The sequence below is a fragment of the Rhincodon typus genome, chromosome 24, assembly GCF_021869965.1.
Source record: "Rhincodon typus isolate 14 chromosome 24, sRhiTyp1.1, whole genome shotgun sequence".
In the NCBI taxonomy this organism is placed as follows: Eukaryota; Metazoa; Chordata; class Chondrichthyes; order Orectolobiformes; family Rhincodontidae; genus Rhincodon; species Rhincodon typus.
This window is the reverse complement of record NC_063355.1, coordinates 34,770,906-34,788,904: the sequence shown is the minus strand read 5'-3', so window position 1 is coordinate 34,788,904 and position 17,999 is coordinate 34,770,906. Positions and strand designations below refer to the sequence as shown.

At 40.5% G+C, this 17,999-nt stretch overlaps 1 protein-coding gene across 3 annotated transcripts in view; it reads left to right on the top strand.

Moving 5' to 3' along the window:
• The window catches only part of LOC109916125 (coronin-1C-like), a 165,415-nt gene that overhangs the window by 54,836 nt on the left and 92,580 nt on the right, over positions 1-17,999 (top strand). For 2 of the 3 annotated variants that reach the window (XM_048611299.1, XM_048611301.1), the window contains exon 2: positions 16,006-16,208. The exons of the other annotated variant lie outside the window; for it this stretch is intronic. In XM_048611299.1, coding sequence (XP_048467256.1) covers positions 16,006-16,208 — 203 coding nt within the window. The remainder of the gene's footprint in view (positions 1-16,005; positions 16,209-17,999) is intronic. 3 annotated transcript variants of the gene reach the window in all.

Genomic DNA, 17,999 nt, shown 5'->3' with positions numbered 1-17,999 from the left:
GAGAGGAGACAGACCGGTCAAAGAGGCGGGGATGGAGCCAGTAAAGGTGAGTGCAGGTGGGGCGGTAGGGAGGAGATAGGTCAGGTCAAGGGGAGGTTAGTAGGTAAGAGATGGGGGTGGGGCTTGAGGTGGGAGGAAGGACGGGTTAGGGAGGCGGGGACGAGCTGGGCTGGTTTTGGGATGCGGTCGGGGAGGGGAGGTTTTGAAGCTTGTGAAGTCCACATTGATACCATTGGGCTGCAGGGTTCCCAAGCGGAATATGAGTTGCTGTTCCTGCAACCTTCGGGTAGCATCGTTGTGGCACTGCAGGAGGCCCAGGATGGACATGTCGTCTGCGGAAAGGGAGGGGGGAGTTGAAATGTCTCTTTCTTGCTCTTTTCTCATGCACTCTTTCTCGCATGCTCTCCCGTGATCTCTCAGACTGCTGGACCTTTGGGAATCTACAACTACTGCACATACCGTCTCTTTCCATTGTTCAGGGATTCCCCCCCCCAGTGCTGCTTTGTTAAACACTAAATGACTGATGCTCCTCGCCCACTCTAATCCACTGTGTGGCGTTTACTGATTTTAGAGTGCACCCTACGTGGGCAAGATAGTCTAATTTCTGGCTAATCCATTTTGTCTGAGTTCTGACTTCGAGGCTGCTCATATGAGATCTTTCAATGGCAGTCAATTTTGTTTTGATTTCTGGAACCTGCCATTTTTACCCCTTTTTGTCAGTTCTGATGTTCTATAGCTGAAACGTTAGCCCATCTCTTAACATACTTCAGACACTTGCCTCAGGTATGTAGGTAGTGGAGGAATGAAATTTATTTGGCAGAGATATAAGACTTGGTGTCAGATATTATAAAGATATTATATATACTTCAAGCATGATAAACTGCTGAGTGCCTTTCTCCTTTGCATCTAGACAATATTGTATTAAAGAGGGATTTTGCATTTGTACATTTCAACAGCTGTGAGCATCACCTACTCATAAATCATCTTCCCAGAAATGGATCTGAGTAAGAATTAATTCTTTTGAAGAAACATTGCGTCACTTGTGAACAGTCCAATAGTTCAAAGGCTAATTGCTCAATTAAGGCTGATGTCCAAGTGAAGGAGATAGCTGTAGAAAACATGACAACCAGGAAAATCCTGGAAGAAACAACTGAAATTGAGCACTAACAAATACAGCAACTGTTGGTACAGAGGGTTTCGAAGCAGTGTGTATTTTAATGCAACTTAATTAACAGATTACTTACTTTTGGTTTTAGTAGCTTGATCTTTAGTTCAGCCACAGGTTTAAGTAATCAATTTGGCATTGAACTGCTTGCAGTGTAAATCAGTGGCATAATGTTTCCACAGACTTGTAGACTGCTCCCTTCATGACCTCGGCATACAGCACCTTTCAGTTAACTTTTGAAATGTGCTTGTATTGATCACTAAGAATTGCAGGAGCCAATTAGTGCACAGCAAGTTTTTCCATATTTAAATGACATCAGGGACTTAATGTGGTCTCGTTCAACACTTAGGATGACAGAAACTCATTCAATTGGTCATCTATTTACTTAATTGTAACTATTCAAACAGTGTATGCAGTTCTACTTTACATATCAAGGGATAGATGATCATGAGAAAATGGCTGTAAAAATCTTGCTTTGTCATTTGCAAGAAAGAGCTTCAGAATTAACATATCTAGTCTTTCTATGGATGATCAGAAAAGATCTGGAAAGGATTTCAAGCACAAGCTGTAGATAAGAATTAACCTCTGGTTTAACAAGTCATTTTCAACTGCAACGCATGTCAGCCAGACTGCAACCTGAGTCATGTGTCTCTATCAGAAGACACTGCAGCAAAGGGCTTATGTGACTTTTCCAAAGTGGAATTGTCAGAAAGGCTATCCGGAATAGTGGCAGCTGCTGCCAAGGTACAGTGGGAAAAGACCACTGTATGAGCTCTTTTGGCTAAAGTACAATGGGGTCTGTTCAGTTACGTGTCTTGAATAAGTAAGAAATACCTTGGGTTTATTTGTTTGTTCTCCATATATAAATACTGTAAAGAACTGAACTCTCTAGTGACACTATGTACATAAAGATATTTTTATGAATAAAGTATATTTTTGAAATGAAAAAGTCATTGCATTTACACCAATTAAAGCTTTGAGGAAGGATCTCTTGGCATCTAAAAAGGGCTTGTCACTGACATTACTTAAAGATAGGCCCAAGCATGAAGCCATAATAGACTAAAAACATGTTTTAGACAGCCAACACTCTTGCTATGGTCAACAAAGCACACTAAAATCAAGAAAATCTGCAATTAGATGCAGCTGTTGCACCCACTCAAAAAAAAATTGACCTCTTCTTGGTATATGTAAGTGCACGTGACAACAAAGGACATTGAACATGCATGAGCAGGACATCTGGTTCCAAATATCAAGCCAGACACCAGAACAAAATGACAGTGGCCAACAAGATGGCACAACACTCACAGCAAACAAAGCATTAAGGTGTATAAATGCAAACACAATGAGGTTCCAAGTCACCAAGCGAAAAGCAAATTACAGCAGGTGACCAATCCTTCCACATTGTTAGCCTCGATGAACTTGTGTACAATCAGTGCATTCCTAAATATGAGCTAATATTATAAACTGTTATTACACAGGAGGGTGTCATGCTTCAGGTAATCAGAGGTAAGATGGATTATGAGAGTTTTATATACTCTTATCACATGCTGTATGGCAGTGATAAAGTGCGCATGCCTCTTAAAGGTATACGAGCCATAATACACATCACAACTTTGTTTTCCCCTACCTGCTATTGCAGAACATCACTAAGCTGTTTATCTCCGGATCTTGATAGTGCAAGTCATTTTACTATCATTTTCGTTTGTTGGGGAAATATTACGTTTCAACATTTGATAGAAATGCTTCAACCAGACATTCTTTCCAAAAGATGAAATTTACCGAACAAAGTTTTACACCTGCCCTGCAATCATGCACAGTGCTGTGTTCAACAATTTGAGATGACTATTCCTGCATTTTAACTCCTTTGCAGATCCTCTTCCTCTGGAATGAGGAATCACTGTGCGCTTTAGCTCAATACTGCTGCTCTTGGTCTTGAAATAGCTCAGAGGATGTGGGTGATGGGTGTTTGGGGGAAGGAAGAAAACATAATCAGTTATTTTCCAGTTTTGAAAAATGTTTTGGCAGGCGATTCACTCGAGGCCAGACTTCAACACTCTCAATCCGCTCCTAATCATAGATACTTTACATTTGGATGCAGTATTTTGCTGATTGTGTATGTGAAGTTCCATTCTCGACATTTTCCTGTATTACTGTGTTTTCTGCTGTGCTGTCCTGTCCACTCGGTCAAAATGGGGAGGCAATGGCCTATTAGTATTATCGCTGGACTGTTAATCCAGGGACCCAGGTAATGTTCTGGAGACCTGGGTTCGAATCCTGCCACGGCAGATGGTGGTATTTGAATTCAATAAATGTCTGGAATTAAGAATCTAATGATTAATGTGAACCCATTGCCGGTTGTCGGAAAAACCCATCTCCTTCACTAATCCCTTTTAGGGAAGGAAATTGCCTTTCTTGCCTGGTCTGGCCTACGTGTGACTCCAGACCCACAGCAATGTGGTTGACTCTCAACTGCCCTCTGGGCAATTAGGAATGGGCAGTAAATGCTGACTGAGCCAGCAACACCTTCATCCCATGAACGAATAAAGGAAATTTAAGACTTTATCTCAAGTTTGTACATTTACAAAATTGACCTTCCATCTTTTCCTTTTTGTTACAGCAGTGATGGCATTAAATTAATTGGCTATGGGCACTTTGAGATGTCCCAAGGATGTAAATTTATATAAATATAATACATATGAGAATTTTTGCATTGCAAAGCTTCACATTTAGGTTACATACGAAGCTCAAGGAATTCCCTGTCAGAGCAAATCATAGTTTAGTTAATGATTGATCCATACCTTAGTGCCCTTTATCTGGCTTTTATCCATTTTTTTTTTGGTAACCTTACCTAACGAGATCAGTTGAACTTGGTCTTGAACATTTCAGTTGGCAGTATCCAAAGTTTTGTGGAACAGAACTCGTTTGTTTTTCCCCTTCCCTTTGATGTAACCTGCCTCAAACTTTACAGTTGAGCTAGCTCGTTCTGAATTTCCTCAGATTGCTTTCTTTGTATCCACTCTTATTAAATCCTTTAACCGATTTTAAACTGTGAATAGCTCACTCCTCTTTCTTCTAAACTCAAGAATGCTATCCAAGTTAATGGGACTTGACCTCCGAATCTCCAAATATTAAACCACAGCTCTTCACTTGTTCCCTTTGTAGATTAGCCACTTCCTCCTCCTTCATGCTGTGTCAGCAACCACCTTGTCCGATCTGATTCTTGTTGATCTGCTGATGGCTTGACTTCTGAGCTGAGCTCTCACGTTACCCTACATTGTATGGGAAGCACTGATCTAAGCTCCTCTTTCTCAGCTCCATGTTTGAATGTCAGTCACACTTCCAATTTAATATGGCACTAACCAAACTCATGACCATTCTTGACTCCCATGATCCACCAACCCTCCTCATCCTCATAGCCATTAAAGTGGTTGATCACATCTCCATGCGTCTGTTGTCTGTTTCAGTGGAATATCTCTTTAATGGCTCCACCTGTCTGATCACAGCCAGAGCACTCCTTTTGTACCAATGCACTTGCCTCGAGTCTCACAGTAATTTGTCCTTGGCTTTTTTTCCATGACCTACATGCTGTTTTAGTGAAATCATCAGTGAGCATCAATAAGGCAAATCTCCAACTTTACTGCCTCTGTTAATATTTTTTGTTTGGCTAGTCCCAGTTACCTTCACATTGGGGAAAATGGCTGACATTTTGATCCTAACCACAGTCTGTGAATTCATGCCATTGATTCCATCTCTTTCACCTCCTGCTCTTCCAACCCCCCTGCCCCGCAGCTATGATTTTGAGCTGAAGTGGTAGTGGACTGTTGATGCTATTCAACCCTGAGGTTGAGGCCCTGACTACATATTGTGTATCTTCGTGCTTCCATTGTTAATATTGTGTGCTTCCACGAAGAGAGCTTTATCTTTGTCACTTACAGGCTGTGCTGTTCAACTGTTTTCATCCTACTCTTTGAATCCCTTTTTATTCTTCAATCTCTCTATTTTTCCTTCCCTCCCCCTCGCTCGCTCCCTTGTCTGACTTGCCTACGAGTGTTCGTTCAGCCAGGTGAAATTGGAATGAGAAACGGCTGTTTGCGTATACTCTAGCATGGTTTTACTAGAGGCATCTTGTACCATCATGATTTATGTATTTTGCCATCTGTGGTGCTTTCCTGATAGTTGTCACAGTTTTATTAAGTCATGAATGAACTTTGTATTGAATTTATCTAACCTGTAATCAGTCTGGACTGAGGATTTGATTTCATGGTTGCCTTGTAAATAGGGTTGGGTGTGTCTAATGGTGAAACATCATCCAGAATATAGCAGGGTTTTCAACTCATCAATCCACTTGCTAACTGATTCAGTTCAGTCTCCATGTGACTGTGGCATAGCCTTTTTTGGGTGGATGAGGTTTCTAAAGGATGCAATTCCAAAATTTAAAGTGTTAGAGTGCTGCTAGTCAATTTAAGCCCCTTTAAAGGGAATTCTATATAAACTCTAAGGCATGGGATGCAGGGAAAGCAATTTTTAATATAGCTGTAATGTGATGTACTAATTGCTTATCTTCCATCTGAAAAGAGAATGTTAATTTTGTGCCTGTGCTACTAATGGACATGCTGACTTTCCAGCATTGTGTATATTCTTTTAGACTCTACTACATTTATTTTTAAAATCTATTGACCCCTTCCAATAAATCCCAAACAGCACAAGTTGCTGCCACAAATTTAATATTACAAAACTGTTCACAGTGGTACATGTGAGATGTTAGAAACAGTGTTTAATCTCGTTTTTGGCTGGGTTTAAATAGGACCACCCTTTCTGAGGGATACCTATTATGAGGAGTCTTGAGCTATTTCTGCTGGAGCAGTAAAGCAAAGCTAAGCAAATTTTGAGGATTTTCAAATTCAGCATCTTTCCAAAACATGCCAGGCATTCTTGTTTAACGGTGCACTCTCCAAGCATCAACTGCAGCTGGAGGATCATGAACTCAGGAAAAAGTCCTCCTTCATCTGCCTGAAACTTGTTGCCCTTTATGAAGGGTTGTTAGTAACCCAGTGTTGCCAACTGTAATGTGCCAAGGGACTCACTAAAACTTGGGGCAGCTGTTTCAGAAATGTAGTTGGGAAAGGTCAGTGTCCAAAGCCATTCAGCTGGGGCTGGAAAATGAAAATGTATGTTTGACATGTAATCATTGTGCTAAATGTACTGTATTAGAAGAAGTTAATTTTGGTCTGCACTTTAGTTACCGTCAAGTTTGAATTCTCACGTAATGCACTTTTTCAAAAGAAACAACATGATTTTGTCGGAAGATTTAGGTATCACCGTGATGAATAGGAGCATACTTTACTTCAGGTGAGCAATTGGACAAGGCCATCCTCTTCAAATTATTACTTGGGAGATGGGGAAAGATGAGTGTTTTTTATGTAGAGAGGGTCACACTGGAGTATGAGTTTGAAGTGTTATCCTTCTTTTCAGATGTCTTTGTCATGTAATCTCCAGTCAAAACCTTTTCAAGGTCTCTGCTCTCCTGAAGCTGATCTTTTGTCCCCATGATTTTCATTACTCCAGCAGTGGTGCAGTGCCTTCAACTCCTTCAGCCCTAAGCTTTGGAATTCCTTTCCCAAACCCTTTTACCTGTGAACTTCCCCTCCTGTAAGGCTCGTTTTAAAACTAACTTCTTTGTCCAAACCTTTGATTACATGTTTTGAGATCTCCATATTTGACAGTCTTTAATTGCAACAAATTTATTTCTGTAGTACCTTTTGACATAAAGGTATATTTAGATGTTTCACAGGAGAGCCCTAAAGCAAAGTTTGTCACTAAGCTGCACAAGACACATTAGGGAGAATGGTCAAAAGCTTTAACCAAGTTTAATGACTATCTTCTAAAAAGAAAGATGGAGAGAATGAAGAAGGAAATACCAGCACTTAGGATCCAGGAAGCTGAAAGCACAGCCACCAGTGGTGGAGCAGTTAAAACTGGGGATGTTCAAGAGGCTGGAATTAGAGGAGAGCGGGTATCTTGGAGTTGTAGGGTTGGAGAGGATGCATAGAGATTGAAAGGCCATGGATTTGAAAACAAGAATGAGAATTTTGAAATAACTTTTTTGTTTAAGCAAAGGTTAATATAAGCTAGCAAGCATAGGAATGGTGCCTGAACAGTATTTGTGAATAAGAACACTTGCAACAGGTATTTAAAAAATCTCAAGTTTTTGAAGGGTAGAATGAGAGATTGAGTTGCAGCAGTGGGATGGATAAGGGTTAAAGCAACAGATGAACCTGAAGCAGTTTAATGGCTATTCTAAATGCCTGGCATTTTACTACACTAATGCCATTATTAGATTTGTAGTAGGCAGTCTTGCTGGAGCCCAAAGAATTACAATAATGAAAAATGCTTAAACGCACTTATTGGAGCATGTCCTGAAAGAACTACTTTGGCAGGAATCTTCACTACTGCACATTGGACCTTGTTTCCAATCCCCAGAATTTCTCTCCACCAGGACCTTTCCCCCTCTAGATCTTCTCCTTGGGAACTGCAGGGGTATCATCAGCCAATCAATTTCTTTGCTTTCCTCAAATTCACTTAATTCTTCTAAATCTGCACATGCTGCAAGACTCTAATCTGGCAGCATCTGTGGACAGCAAAAGAGATTGTCAGACCTATTGAGTATTTGCACTACTTTGTTTTCATCTCATGAAGTCACTGACTCCCAGTTACCATGTCTGCATTTCCACACATTTTCTTCCTGTCAAGTTGTTATTGCTTCTCCCAGTTTTTGCACCTTTCGTTCTCTGTCTCATCTGTTCCTCCTTTGCTACTTGCCGTACTAACACTCCTGAATTCTTTTTTGCTTTTTGCTCAAGCAAGAATCACGTCCTGGCCCCCATCTATTCCATCTTTGAAAGGACTTTGATTTGTGTCCATTCGATTTCACTCGTGTACCCACCCCTTCCCTGTTTGTTTTTAATTTTTCTTTTTGGTTTTAATTTTACTGTGGCTACATTTTTTTTTTTGGCTTTTGGGTGGCAACTGTTCATGATTCTTTTTTCTCAAATCTAGATGCATCTTATCTCACTAATTTTAGCTTTGTACATTGAACTATTTTGACCTTTAACCTCTTCTATCACAGGCTTTCACTTTGGTCCTCTTCTTTTTCTCAAAAGTATTAAATTCCTAACTTCCGCAGTTCTGATAAAGCCTCATTGATCTGCAGCATTAACTCTGTTTCCCTCTCTGCTGATGCTGCCAGCCCCATGAGTATTTCCAACATTTTCTATTTTCATGCCTCCTCCAATTTACAACATCCAGTATTTTACTCTTTGATTTCTTAAATTGTACTGTTTGCTAGAGTCTTCAAACCAGTTTGTGTGAAGCATGGTGTAGCCTATGGTCAGGGTGCAGTTGGCAATGAACTACTGCAGAAAGTTCTGAGAGATGGGATAATACTTTTTAATGGAACATTAAAATGAGCTACATAAAGGCTTGTGTTCCTTTTGGAACCTACCAAGCTTGACCTGATGTTGTAAAGTCTTTGTGGATTATTAGGTATTTGTTTTGATTTGTTTGTGCCAGAGGAAACTCCGAGAAATGTGCAGCTAAGATTTGTGAAACTATAATTACACATGTCCTTAATATTTTAGTTTGTTTGGCTCTTGCCATCGTTCCTCTTTTTTAGACAATGCTTTATGGTAAGATGGGGTCTTGCAGGCACATGACCTCCTAACTTTTATGCTGCACCATTATAGGAAGAATCAGAATCGCATTCCAGTTATGTTGCTGAGTAGCAATCAATAAGTGACTTATGCTGGTAACCTCAACTACGGCCTATGACATTTGGGGGCGATGGAGATGGAAAGCCATTTAGAGTACGCTACAAGTTCACAACAATATTCTGGTAGGAACTGCTACCTTGATTCTCAAAAGTGATCAAACCTGCTTCCTCCTCTTACTGTGACCTGGTGATTCAGTTAGTAGCAGTCTTGTCAACCAGGCTGTAGGCTTTCAAGTGCTTTGAGGCTGTGATGAGTTTTGAAAAGACGTTAGATAATACAAATCTTCATTCTCCTGTGCAGTGCATATACCACAGATGTATCATAGACGCCTGGGTTCCAGAATGTTATTTGGAGACAGCTAGAATAACACTTATTTTGACACACAGTCCAATAATAAAAGAACTTGTTTGGTAACAATGTGAAATAGTATTTTGAACTCAGCTGCTGTCTCAACACTTCGCATACTGTGTGACATGGAGCCTTTAACCAGCAAATTTGAAGTGTAGCGTGCAGTAATTAGGATGCCCTTGATAATACTTGGGATTAAATTGCTAAAACAGACTGAGCTCTGCTTTTATTGCATTTAGACCAGAAACTGCCACAAACATGCATGTAATGCACCATTTTGAAGATGATCCACAGCCCCCTCAAGTAGAGAATTTCAAAGATTCTCACTCCTCTGCAGAAATATATTGGCTCAATCCCTAAAGGTTATCCTGAGACTGATGCCTGGTTCTAGACTCTGCAACTAGGGAAGCCAACTCATTAAGATAAGTGAATTGAGAAAGGAAAATAGAAGATAATATATAGATAATTTAACAAGTCAAATCAAATAAAATCAAAATCACCAATTATAGAATTGAGGGAAAATCTGAAGTGACATTTGGGGATAACCTCAGGGTTAAATTAGTTATGAAAAATGATTTTTGTTTTTAAATAAGCAACAAGGGTTAAAATGCACTTAATTGCAATTTGTAGAATATGGGAATTGGCCAATAGTTAGAGGAAAATTATAGGTGTAATTGGAGTCCTGCCTTAAACTGGGGGGGGAGAGAAAGAGAATGAACACATTTGGTTATATTCAAGGGGATAGAAAAAATGAGGTGTGAAGTGGAGACATTGGTGAAAAGATGAAATATACTGTGGAGGAGATTGATGTGGACAAGGAAGCAGTACAGCATCAATACAGAAAGGATAAAACAGCTTGTGGACCTTTTATTAGGGATCTCCAATTATGGAAAGTAAATGAAAGAGGAAATTTGTAGCCAAAGTAGACGGTTTATTAGCAAAATAATAGGAGATTTTAAATTCATACGATGCATAAGACCGTAAGGGCAGAATTAGGCCACTTGGCCCATTGAGGCTGCTCCACCATTTGATAATGGCTGATATGTTTCTTGATCCCATTCTCCTGCCGCCTCCCATAACCTTTTGATCTCCTTCCTAATCAAGACCTATCTTCTTAAATACATTCAAAGGCTTAGTCTCCACAGACTTCTGCAGCAATGAGTTCCACAGACTAATTATCCTCCTGGTGGAAGAAATTCCGTCCCTAAGTTCTAAAGGATAGTCCTTCCTTTGAGGCTCTGCCCTTGAGTACGAGTCTGCCCTACTAGTGAAAACATCATCTCCACAGGCACTCTATCCAGGCCTGTCAGTATTCTGAAAGTTTTTTTTTTTGCAGAGAATCCCCTCTCTTCCCCCCCCCCCCCCCCCCACCGTACTTCTAAACTCTATCGAGTACAGACCCAGAGTCCTCAACCTCTGTTCATGTGACAAACCCTTTAAACCTTGGATCATTCTTATAAACTTCCTCTGCGTGCCAGCATATCTATTCTTAGATACAGGGCCCAAAACTGCTCTCAATATTCCAAACACAGTCTGACCAAAGTCTTGTACAGCCTAGAATGTATGAATGTGGGTAAATTTCTTGACCTTGACCAAATATGTCCAAGAAATTGCAGGGGCCCTGGCTGATATATTTGCATCATAGTTAACCACAGGTGAGGTCCCAAAAGGCTGGAGAGAAGCAAATGTTGTGCCCTTATTCAAGATAGGTTGAAAAGGAAAAAATCTGGGAATTCTAGACCAGTAAGCCTAATATCTGTGGTAGGTAATTTACTTGAGAAGTTTAAGGGATAAGATATACATGCAGGGTTTGATTAGGAGTAGTCAGCATGGCTGTGTGTATGTGGGACATCATGCCTCACAAATTTGTTAGACTTCTTTGAAGTGACCAGGAAGGTGGTTGAGGGCAGGGCAGTAGATGTAGTCAGTACGGATTTCAGTAAGCCCATTTCAGGTTCCACATGGAAGGCTACTCTGGAAGGTGAGATCGCATGGAACCCAGGGAGAGCTGGCAAATTGGATACACAGTTGGCTTGATGGTAGGAAGCAGAGGGTAACACTGGAAGGAAGCTTCTCTGACTGGAGGCTTGTGACTAGCAGTGCGTCTCGGGTGGGTGCTGGGCCTATTGCTGTTTGTTATCTCTATCAATGATTTGGTTGAGAATATACAAGCCATGATTAGTAAGTTTGCAGATGACACTAAAATCAGTGGTATCATGGACAATGAGAAAGCTTATCAGAAATTGCAGCAGGATCTTGATCAGCTGGGGAAGGAGTTTAATATAGATAAGTGTGAGGTGTTGCATTTTGGAAAGTCAAATCCAGTTAGGAGTTTCATGCTGAATGGTAGGGCCTTAAAGGAGTGGAGGGGAAGAGAGGGACCTTGGAGTTCAGGTGCACAGTTCTGAAAGCAGAGTCGCAGGTATACAGGGCAGTGAGGGTGGCTTTTAGTACACTGGCCTTCATCAATCAGGGCGTTGGAAAGTTATGTTGATATTGTGCAGGACGCTGGCGAGGCCGCACTTGAAGTACTGTGTTCCGCTTTGGTCACCTTGCTAAGGGAAGGTTGTTATTAAACCGGAAAGAGTGCAGAAGAAATTTACCAGAATGTCACCAGGAGTTAGAGGGAGATGTTGGACAAGCAAGGACTTTTTTCTTCGGAGCACAGGAGACTGAGGGGAATTCTTGTAGAAGTGTACAAGATTGAGAGGCATGGATAAGGTGAATACGCTCAGTCTTTTTCCCAGGGTTGGGGAATCGAGGACCAGAGGCCATCAGTTTAAGGTAAGAGGCGAAAGAATACATGGGAACCTGAGGGGCAGCTTTCTTCTTTTTAACACAGGGTGGTATGCATATGGAATGACCTGCCAGCCAGTGTTTGAGGTGGGTACATGAACAACAGTTAAAAGGCATTTGGACATATACATGGATAGGGAAGTTTTTTAGAAGGATATGGGCCAAGTGCAGGGAAATTTGGGTTAATGTGGATGGAGATTTTGGTTGGCATGGACCAGTTTGGGCTGAAGGGCCTGTCTCCATGCTGTAGGACTCTGACTCTGACTCTATTCAGTACGTGTCTGCTCTTGTATTCTAGTCCTTTTGAAATGAATGCTAAAGTTGCATTTGCCACCTTAACTGCCAACTGAACCTAAATGAGAATCTGACCTAGGACTCCTATGCCCCTTTTGAGCTTCAGATTTTCAAAACCTTTCCCCATTTAGAAAATAGTCTGTGCCTGTTCTCCCTACCTACACTCTCCCACGTTGTATTCTATCTATCACTTCTTTGCCCACTGTCCTAACCTGCCCAAGTCCATCTGCAGCCTCCCACTTCCTCAAGATTACCTGTTCTTCTCTTCTTCACCGCCCACGCCAACCTATCTTTTGTCGTCTGCAAACTTAGCAATGTCCTCAGTTCCCTAGTCCAGATCGTTAATATATAACGTGAATAGTTGTTGTGGTCCCAAAACTGACTTGTATGGAACTCCCACTAGTTACTGGCTGCCATCCTGGGAGAGAAAACCCTTATCTCCACTCCCTGCCTACTTATTGTCAGGCAATGCTCTATCCATACCATTACCTTGTCCCTAACATCATTGGCTCTTATTTAGCAATCTCCTGTGTGGCATCTTGTCATAGGCTTTCTGGAAATCCAAGTAAGACATGTCCACTGGCGCTCCTTTGACTAACTTGTTCATTACCACCTCAAGAATTCTAATGATTCGTAAACATGACACCCTTGACAAAGCTATGCTGACTGAGCCTGATTTTACCCTGCACTTCCATGTACTTTGCAACCTCATCCTTAATAATGGATTCCAATCTCACCAATGACAGAGGTAGGGCTGACCAGCCTATAGTTTCCTGTTTTTTTTTTTTTTCCTCCCTCCCTTTCTTCTTAAACAAGTTTGTTACATTTAGCTGTTTTCCCATCCTCTAGGACCCTCCCTGACTCCAGTGATTTCTGAAAGATCATTTCTGATGCTTCTATAATCTCCTCCGCTATCTCCTTCAGCCCTCTGGTGTAGTCCATCTGGTTCGGGTGATTTATCAACCTTCAGACCATTCAGCTTCCCCAGCACCACCGCCTTAGTGGTAGTTACTATACTCGCTCTTTTTACCCCCTAAGTCTCAAGTTCTGGTGTTTTCCACTGTGAAGACTGATGCAAAGTACCGATTCAGTTTTTCTACTATTTCTTTGTTCTCCATTTCTGTTTCTCGAACCTTTTATTTTCCAAAAGTCCAATGTCCAATGTCCATTCTTGCATCTGTCTTACCTTTCAGATGTGTAAAAATAACTCTTAGCTAGTAAAATAAAAAAGATTGCAACTTACTCTAGTACTTTGTCTTCTCCCGACTTAGTTTTTTATTAGTCGCCCTATGCTGGTTTTCAAAGACTTCCCAATATGCTGGCTTCCCATGGTCGTCTTCCCATCGTATGCTTTTCCTTTTGCTTTTATGGTGTCCCTGATTTCCTTTGTCAGCCATGGTTATCCCATAGTGTGTTTCTTTTTTCTTGGGCTGAATTTCTGCTGTGCCTCCCAAATTATCCCTAGAAATGCATGCCATTGCTGCTCCACTGTTTTCCCTATTGAGCCCAATCCACAGCCCGAGTTATGCAATTCATCAGGACTCTGGTCCCGGTATGATTCAGGTGGAGTCCTTCCTTCCCCAGTGGTGGTGCCAACATCCTGTGATCCCACACCAGTTTTTTTGACCCACTTTTTCATCTTGTTGACCTTGTGGCAATTTGCTTGTGGCTCAGGTAGTAATCCAGAGATAATTACCTTTTTTTGGGTTCTGCTTTCTAATTTAATCCCTAGCTACTCACATTCCCTCAGCAGTATCTCTTTTTTTTTTCCTCTTTCTGCCTATATCATTGGTACCTGTGTGGACCTAACCATCATCTATGCTTGTTAAATGACTTTTAAATTTTAAGCAGGTCTGGAATTGCCTGCATTTTTGTTTCTGGATGAGTGTGCTTGTGCAGTTGCCTGCAATTTCTCATATCATGAGACATTGGATTTTTAATTTAACCTTTGTAGCCAGCTTGTTTTTGTTTCATTTCCCCTAGTATACTTGAGCTTTCCCTTCCAATGTGTTCATACCATTTGTCTCACCAATTCACATAGCAGCAAGTTCCATTTTCTAGTCACTCTGGGTTGCCCTGAAATCCTATTTGGATTTGTGAGGGAGTGTCTCATCCTAGTTTTGATCTGCCCAACAAATGAATACATCTCATCTAGAAAAACAAAGTTCTGAGGAAGGGTCACTGGACCTGAAATGTTAACTCTATTTTTTCCTTCTCAGATGCTGCCAGACCTGCTGAGCTTTTCTAGCAACTTTGTTTTTGTTCCTGATTTACAGCATCTGCAGTTCTTTCGGTTTTCATCTCAACTACAACTTACCCATCAACCTTTTTACTGATTATAACGATCTCCATTGGACTGTTTCCAAGTAAAAGAAGGGAGGCGCAGCAAAGCCTTTTGCTCAAGATATTGCCCTTTTTAAAAGCAAAATTTGCTTAAGCAAACGAGCTTATACTCTCTCTTAGATAAAACTATTTAGAGCTTGGTGATCAAAAATAGTTGAAGTACAGCGCTTACTGAAGGGAAAGATATTGGGTAGGAGGAGTATACTGGGTGGTTGACCATGAGACCAGCTGTATTATATGATGGATAAGGAAGTCAAAGCTCACAGGCTTGACTGGATACATTCTGGGACATGACTAAGAAAATTGCAGAGTTCCTGCAAATTATATAAGGTTTTCATTGGATATGGATGTGTGCCAGAGGCTTCAAAAATAACCAGTCTAATACCTATGTTTAAGGAGGGAGGTGGCCATTCCAGATAATTATAGGACAGTCAACTTAATTTGTGATAGGGAAAATTTTAGTTTTTTTATTGAAACCACCATATGTTGACCTGAAGAACATTGTTAGCTACGCCCAGCATTAATTTCCAGAAGGAATGGTTGTGTTTTGAATCTCTCAAAGTTATGAGAAAGTGATGGTCATGGTAGAAGATAAAATAAAATAAAATAAAATGGATAACGTGTTTGTCTTTAGGAACATCTTTGATAAGATGCCTCTTGGGAGATTACTGGAGAAGGTTAATTGAAAATAATAAACTGAAGTAGGGCATTTTGTTTTTCAGTTATTAGAGGAGGATTCAACTTTAGGGCCACTTCTGTTCACTGCACATTGATGATATGAATTTAAGGCCTTGAAAGGAGTGGTATCCAAATTTGTAGATGATCCCATAGCTGAAGATATTCATAATTCCTGAAACTGAAGGATAGGATGTAACCTGATTTTGAACTTTAGAAGCACAGAATCTACATTGCATATTAGTTGGAGATGTTGTGGAGCCACTGTTGGACTGGGGTGGGCAAGGTCAGAAGTCACACGACACCAGGTTATAGTCCAACAGATTTACTTGAAATCTCACGCTCTGAGCTGTGCTCCTTCATTAGGTGACTGACTGTGTGACTTCTGACCTTATTACTTTGAGGTTCAGATGAGCAGACTTCAAACTTTTCACATGCCCATAATTACTGCAAAGCACAGAGGAAGAAGCCACAGTGTGTCTGCATCGAAGTTTTCTATGACTATCATGATGCCATTAAAGTTAGCTAAATAAAAATGTTGCCATCCGTTCTAGATTGGGAACTTCTGTTGATTGCATAGTGTTAACATGTTTTCTTCAATAAAAATTCTTTCAGAGATGCAACAGCGGAGGGTTGTACGACAGAGCAAATTTCGGCACGTCTTCGGACAGGCTGTGAAAAATGACCAATGCTATGATGACATCCGAGTTTCCAGGGTCACTTGGGATAGTTCATTCTGTGCTGTAAATCCCAAATTTGTGGCAATAATTGTGGAAGCAAGTGGTGGTGGAGCATTTATGGTACTTCCTTTGCAGAAGGTAAGTGTAATAGTTGCTACATTTAAAAAGCTTGATCCTTTTAATTTAAGATAACTTGAACAGTATCGCTGGACCTAATTTTCCTCCCTCAACGGTTCATAAATGTTGGAAAAATTCAAACAAACATATGAAAGCACGTTGTAGCCCAGCAATATTTGGGCTCTTAGATTTCAGCATTTGATGTGATTTGACTTGATTTTTTTCGAGAGGATTAATGCTAACTAGCCAACTTGCCATGATGCAATTGTGTGTTTAAAAAGTTATATTTGTATAAACACTTGATTTAAGGTGGTTATTAACTTATTTTAACTTAAAAAGCCATTTGTACAAAGTCTCAATAGAGTAATGGTGTTCCAGTGTAGCCTGGTTGTAGTTGTCTGGATTTTAATAAAGTAAATTTGTTTTTAAAAAAGATGATTCCACTTTGCTTGATGAAACATGATTTGAAAGATAGTAACAAAGCTTGTGCATGCATGTCCGTCGATTCCTTGCGGCTAAGCGCAGACCACGTTTACCATCAACTGACTGCTCAGGCATGACAACTTCTGTTGTAATTTTAAAGGAAGATCTCCTCCTGCTCTGCTGTTTTTTTTCCCCTACCCCTCTCTTCCCCTGACCCCCCTCTTCACCCTTCTTCTTCCCTCCTTTCCCTTCCTTTCCCTCCCTTGAGCTCTTCCTCCCGTCACAACCTCTTCACTTTACTCATTTCAAGATAGAATGGGCAATTTTCCTTATTTTTTTGAGCCTATGCATCTCAGACTGTTGAGCAAAAGGTGTTCTTGCACTCTACTGTTGGAATTTTTCTGTCCTGAAGTATATTAAGGCAGGGAAGGTGAGGGTTCCCTCCCAGTGTGTATTTGCTCATGGATTTAAATGTTTTAGCTACTTTGAAGCCTTAAGCATTTTCAGTTTCTAAGGCATCTGTCAAAATTTGAGTTTCTTTGTTCCAGCACATAATTGACATATTCTCCAAGTCAAAGAAAGCGAGCGTCTTGGGTCAATGATTAGTTCTTGCTGTACTGGAGCAAATCAGCTGTATGTAATTAATGAATTTGTCTTTCCAGTATTGATAGGTTGATTTAGAATTGTTGTCCTTCAGAATTTTTCAGTTTGGTTTATGTATAATACAGTAAAATTGTATTGCTGGAGGACAAGAGCTATTGTCAATCATGGCAAAGAGCAGAAAACCTATTACCTAGAAAAGCCTTCAAGTAATAGGAAAATTACCTGAAGTAGGTAATGGAAATGGAGCAAGTCTTTTAGTAGTCTTTTGACTGCAGCGATGTTATCTAATTTGATCAGACCATTGATATTGTACTGATTTGTGGAGTATGGTATTTTGATTAAGTGTTCCAGTCAAGACTATCCTTTTTTTTGCCAGAGCTATTAGGGTTCCTTTGTATAAAAATAAACTAATTCTTCCTTGCGCCAAGCATTAAATCATGCGGCAAATCCAGATAGGAAGAAACTGTTTTGTCCCACAAACTGCAAAAGCAAATAGATGTTCAATCCACATCCCTCCTCCACATGTTCAAAAGTTCAAAGACAGCCATTGAAGATGTTGGCCCTGAGCAGTGTTTTTTTTAATCCTGGATCTGGTTGTGCTTCAGTAACTTGATATAAAGATGCTCCAAGATGTCAAATGTGCTTTCTGAATGAATGATTCCAATGGTCAGGCTATGTGATACTGGGCGTGAGGCTTGGGAGCAGGAGAATTGCATGGTCAAACGTTTTAAAAAATTAATTTAAAATTGGAAGTGGATGAAGTTAATTTGCTCGTTTCATTCTCTT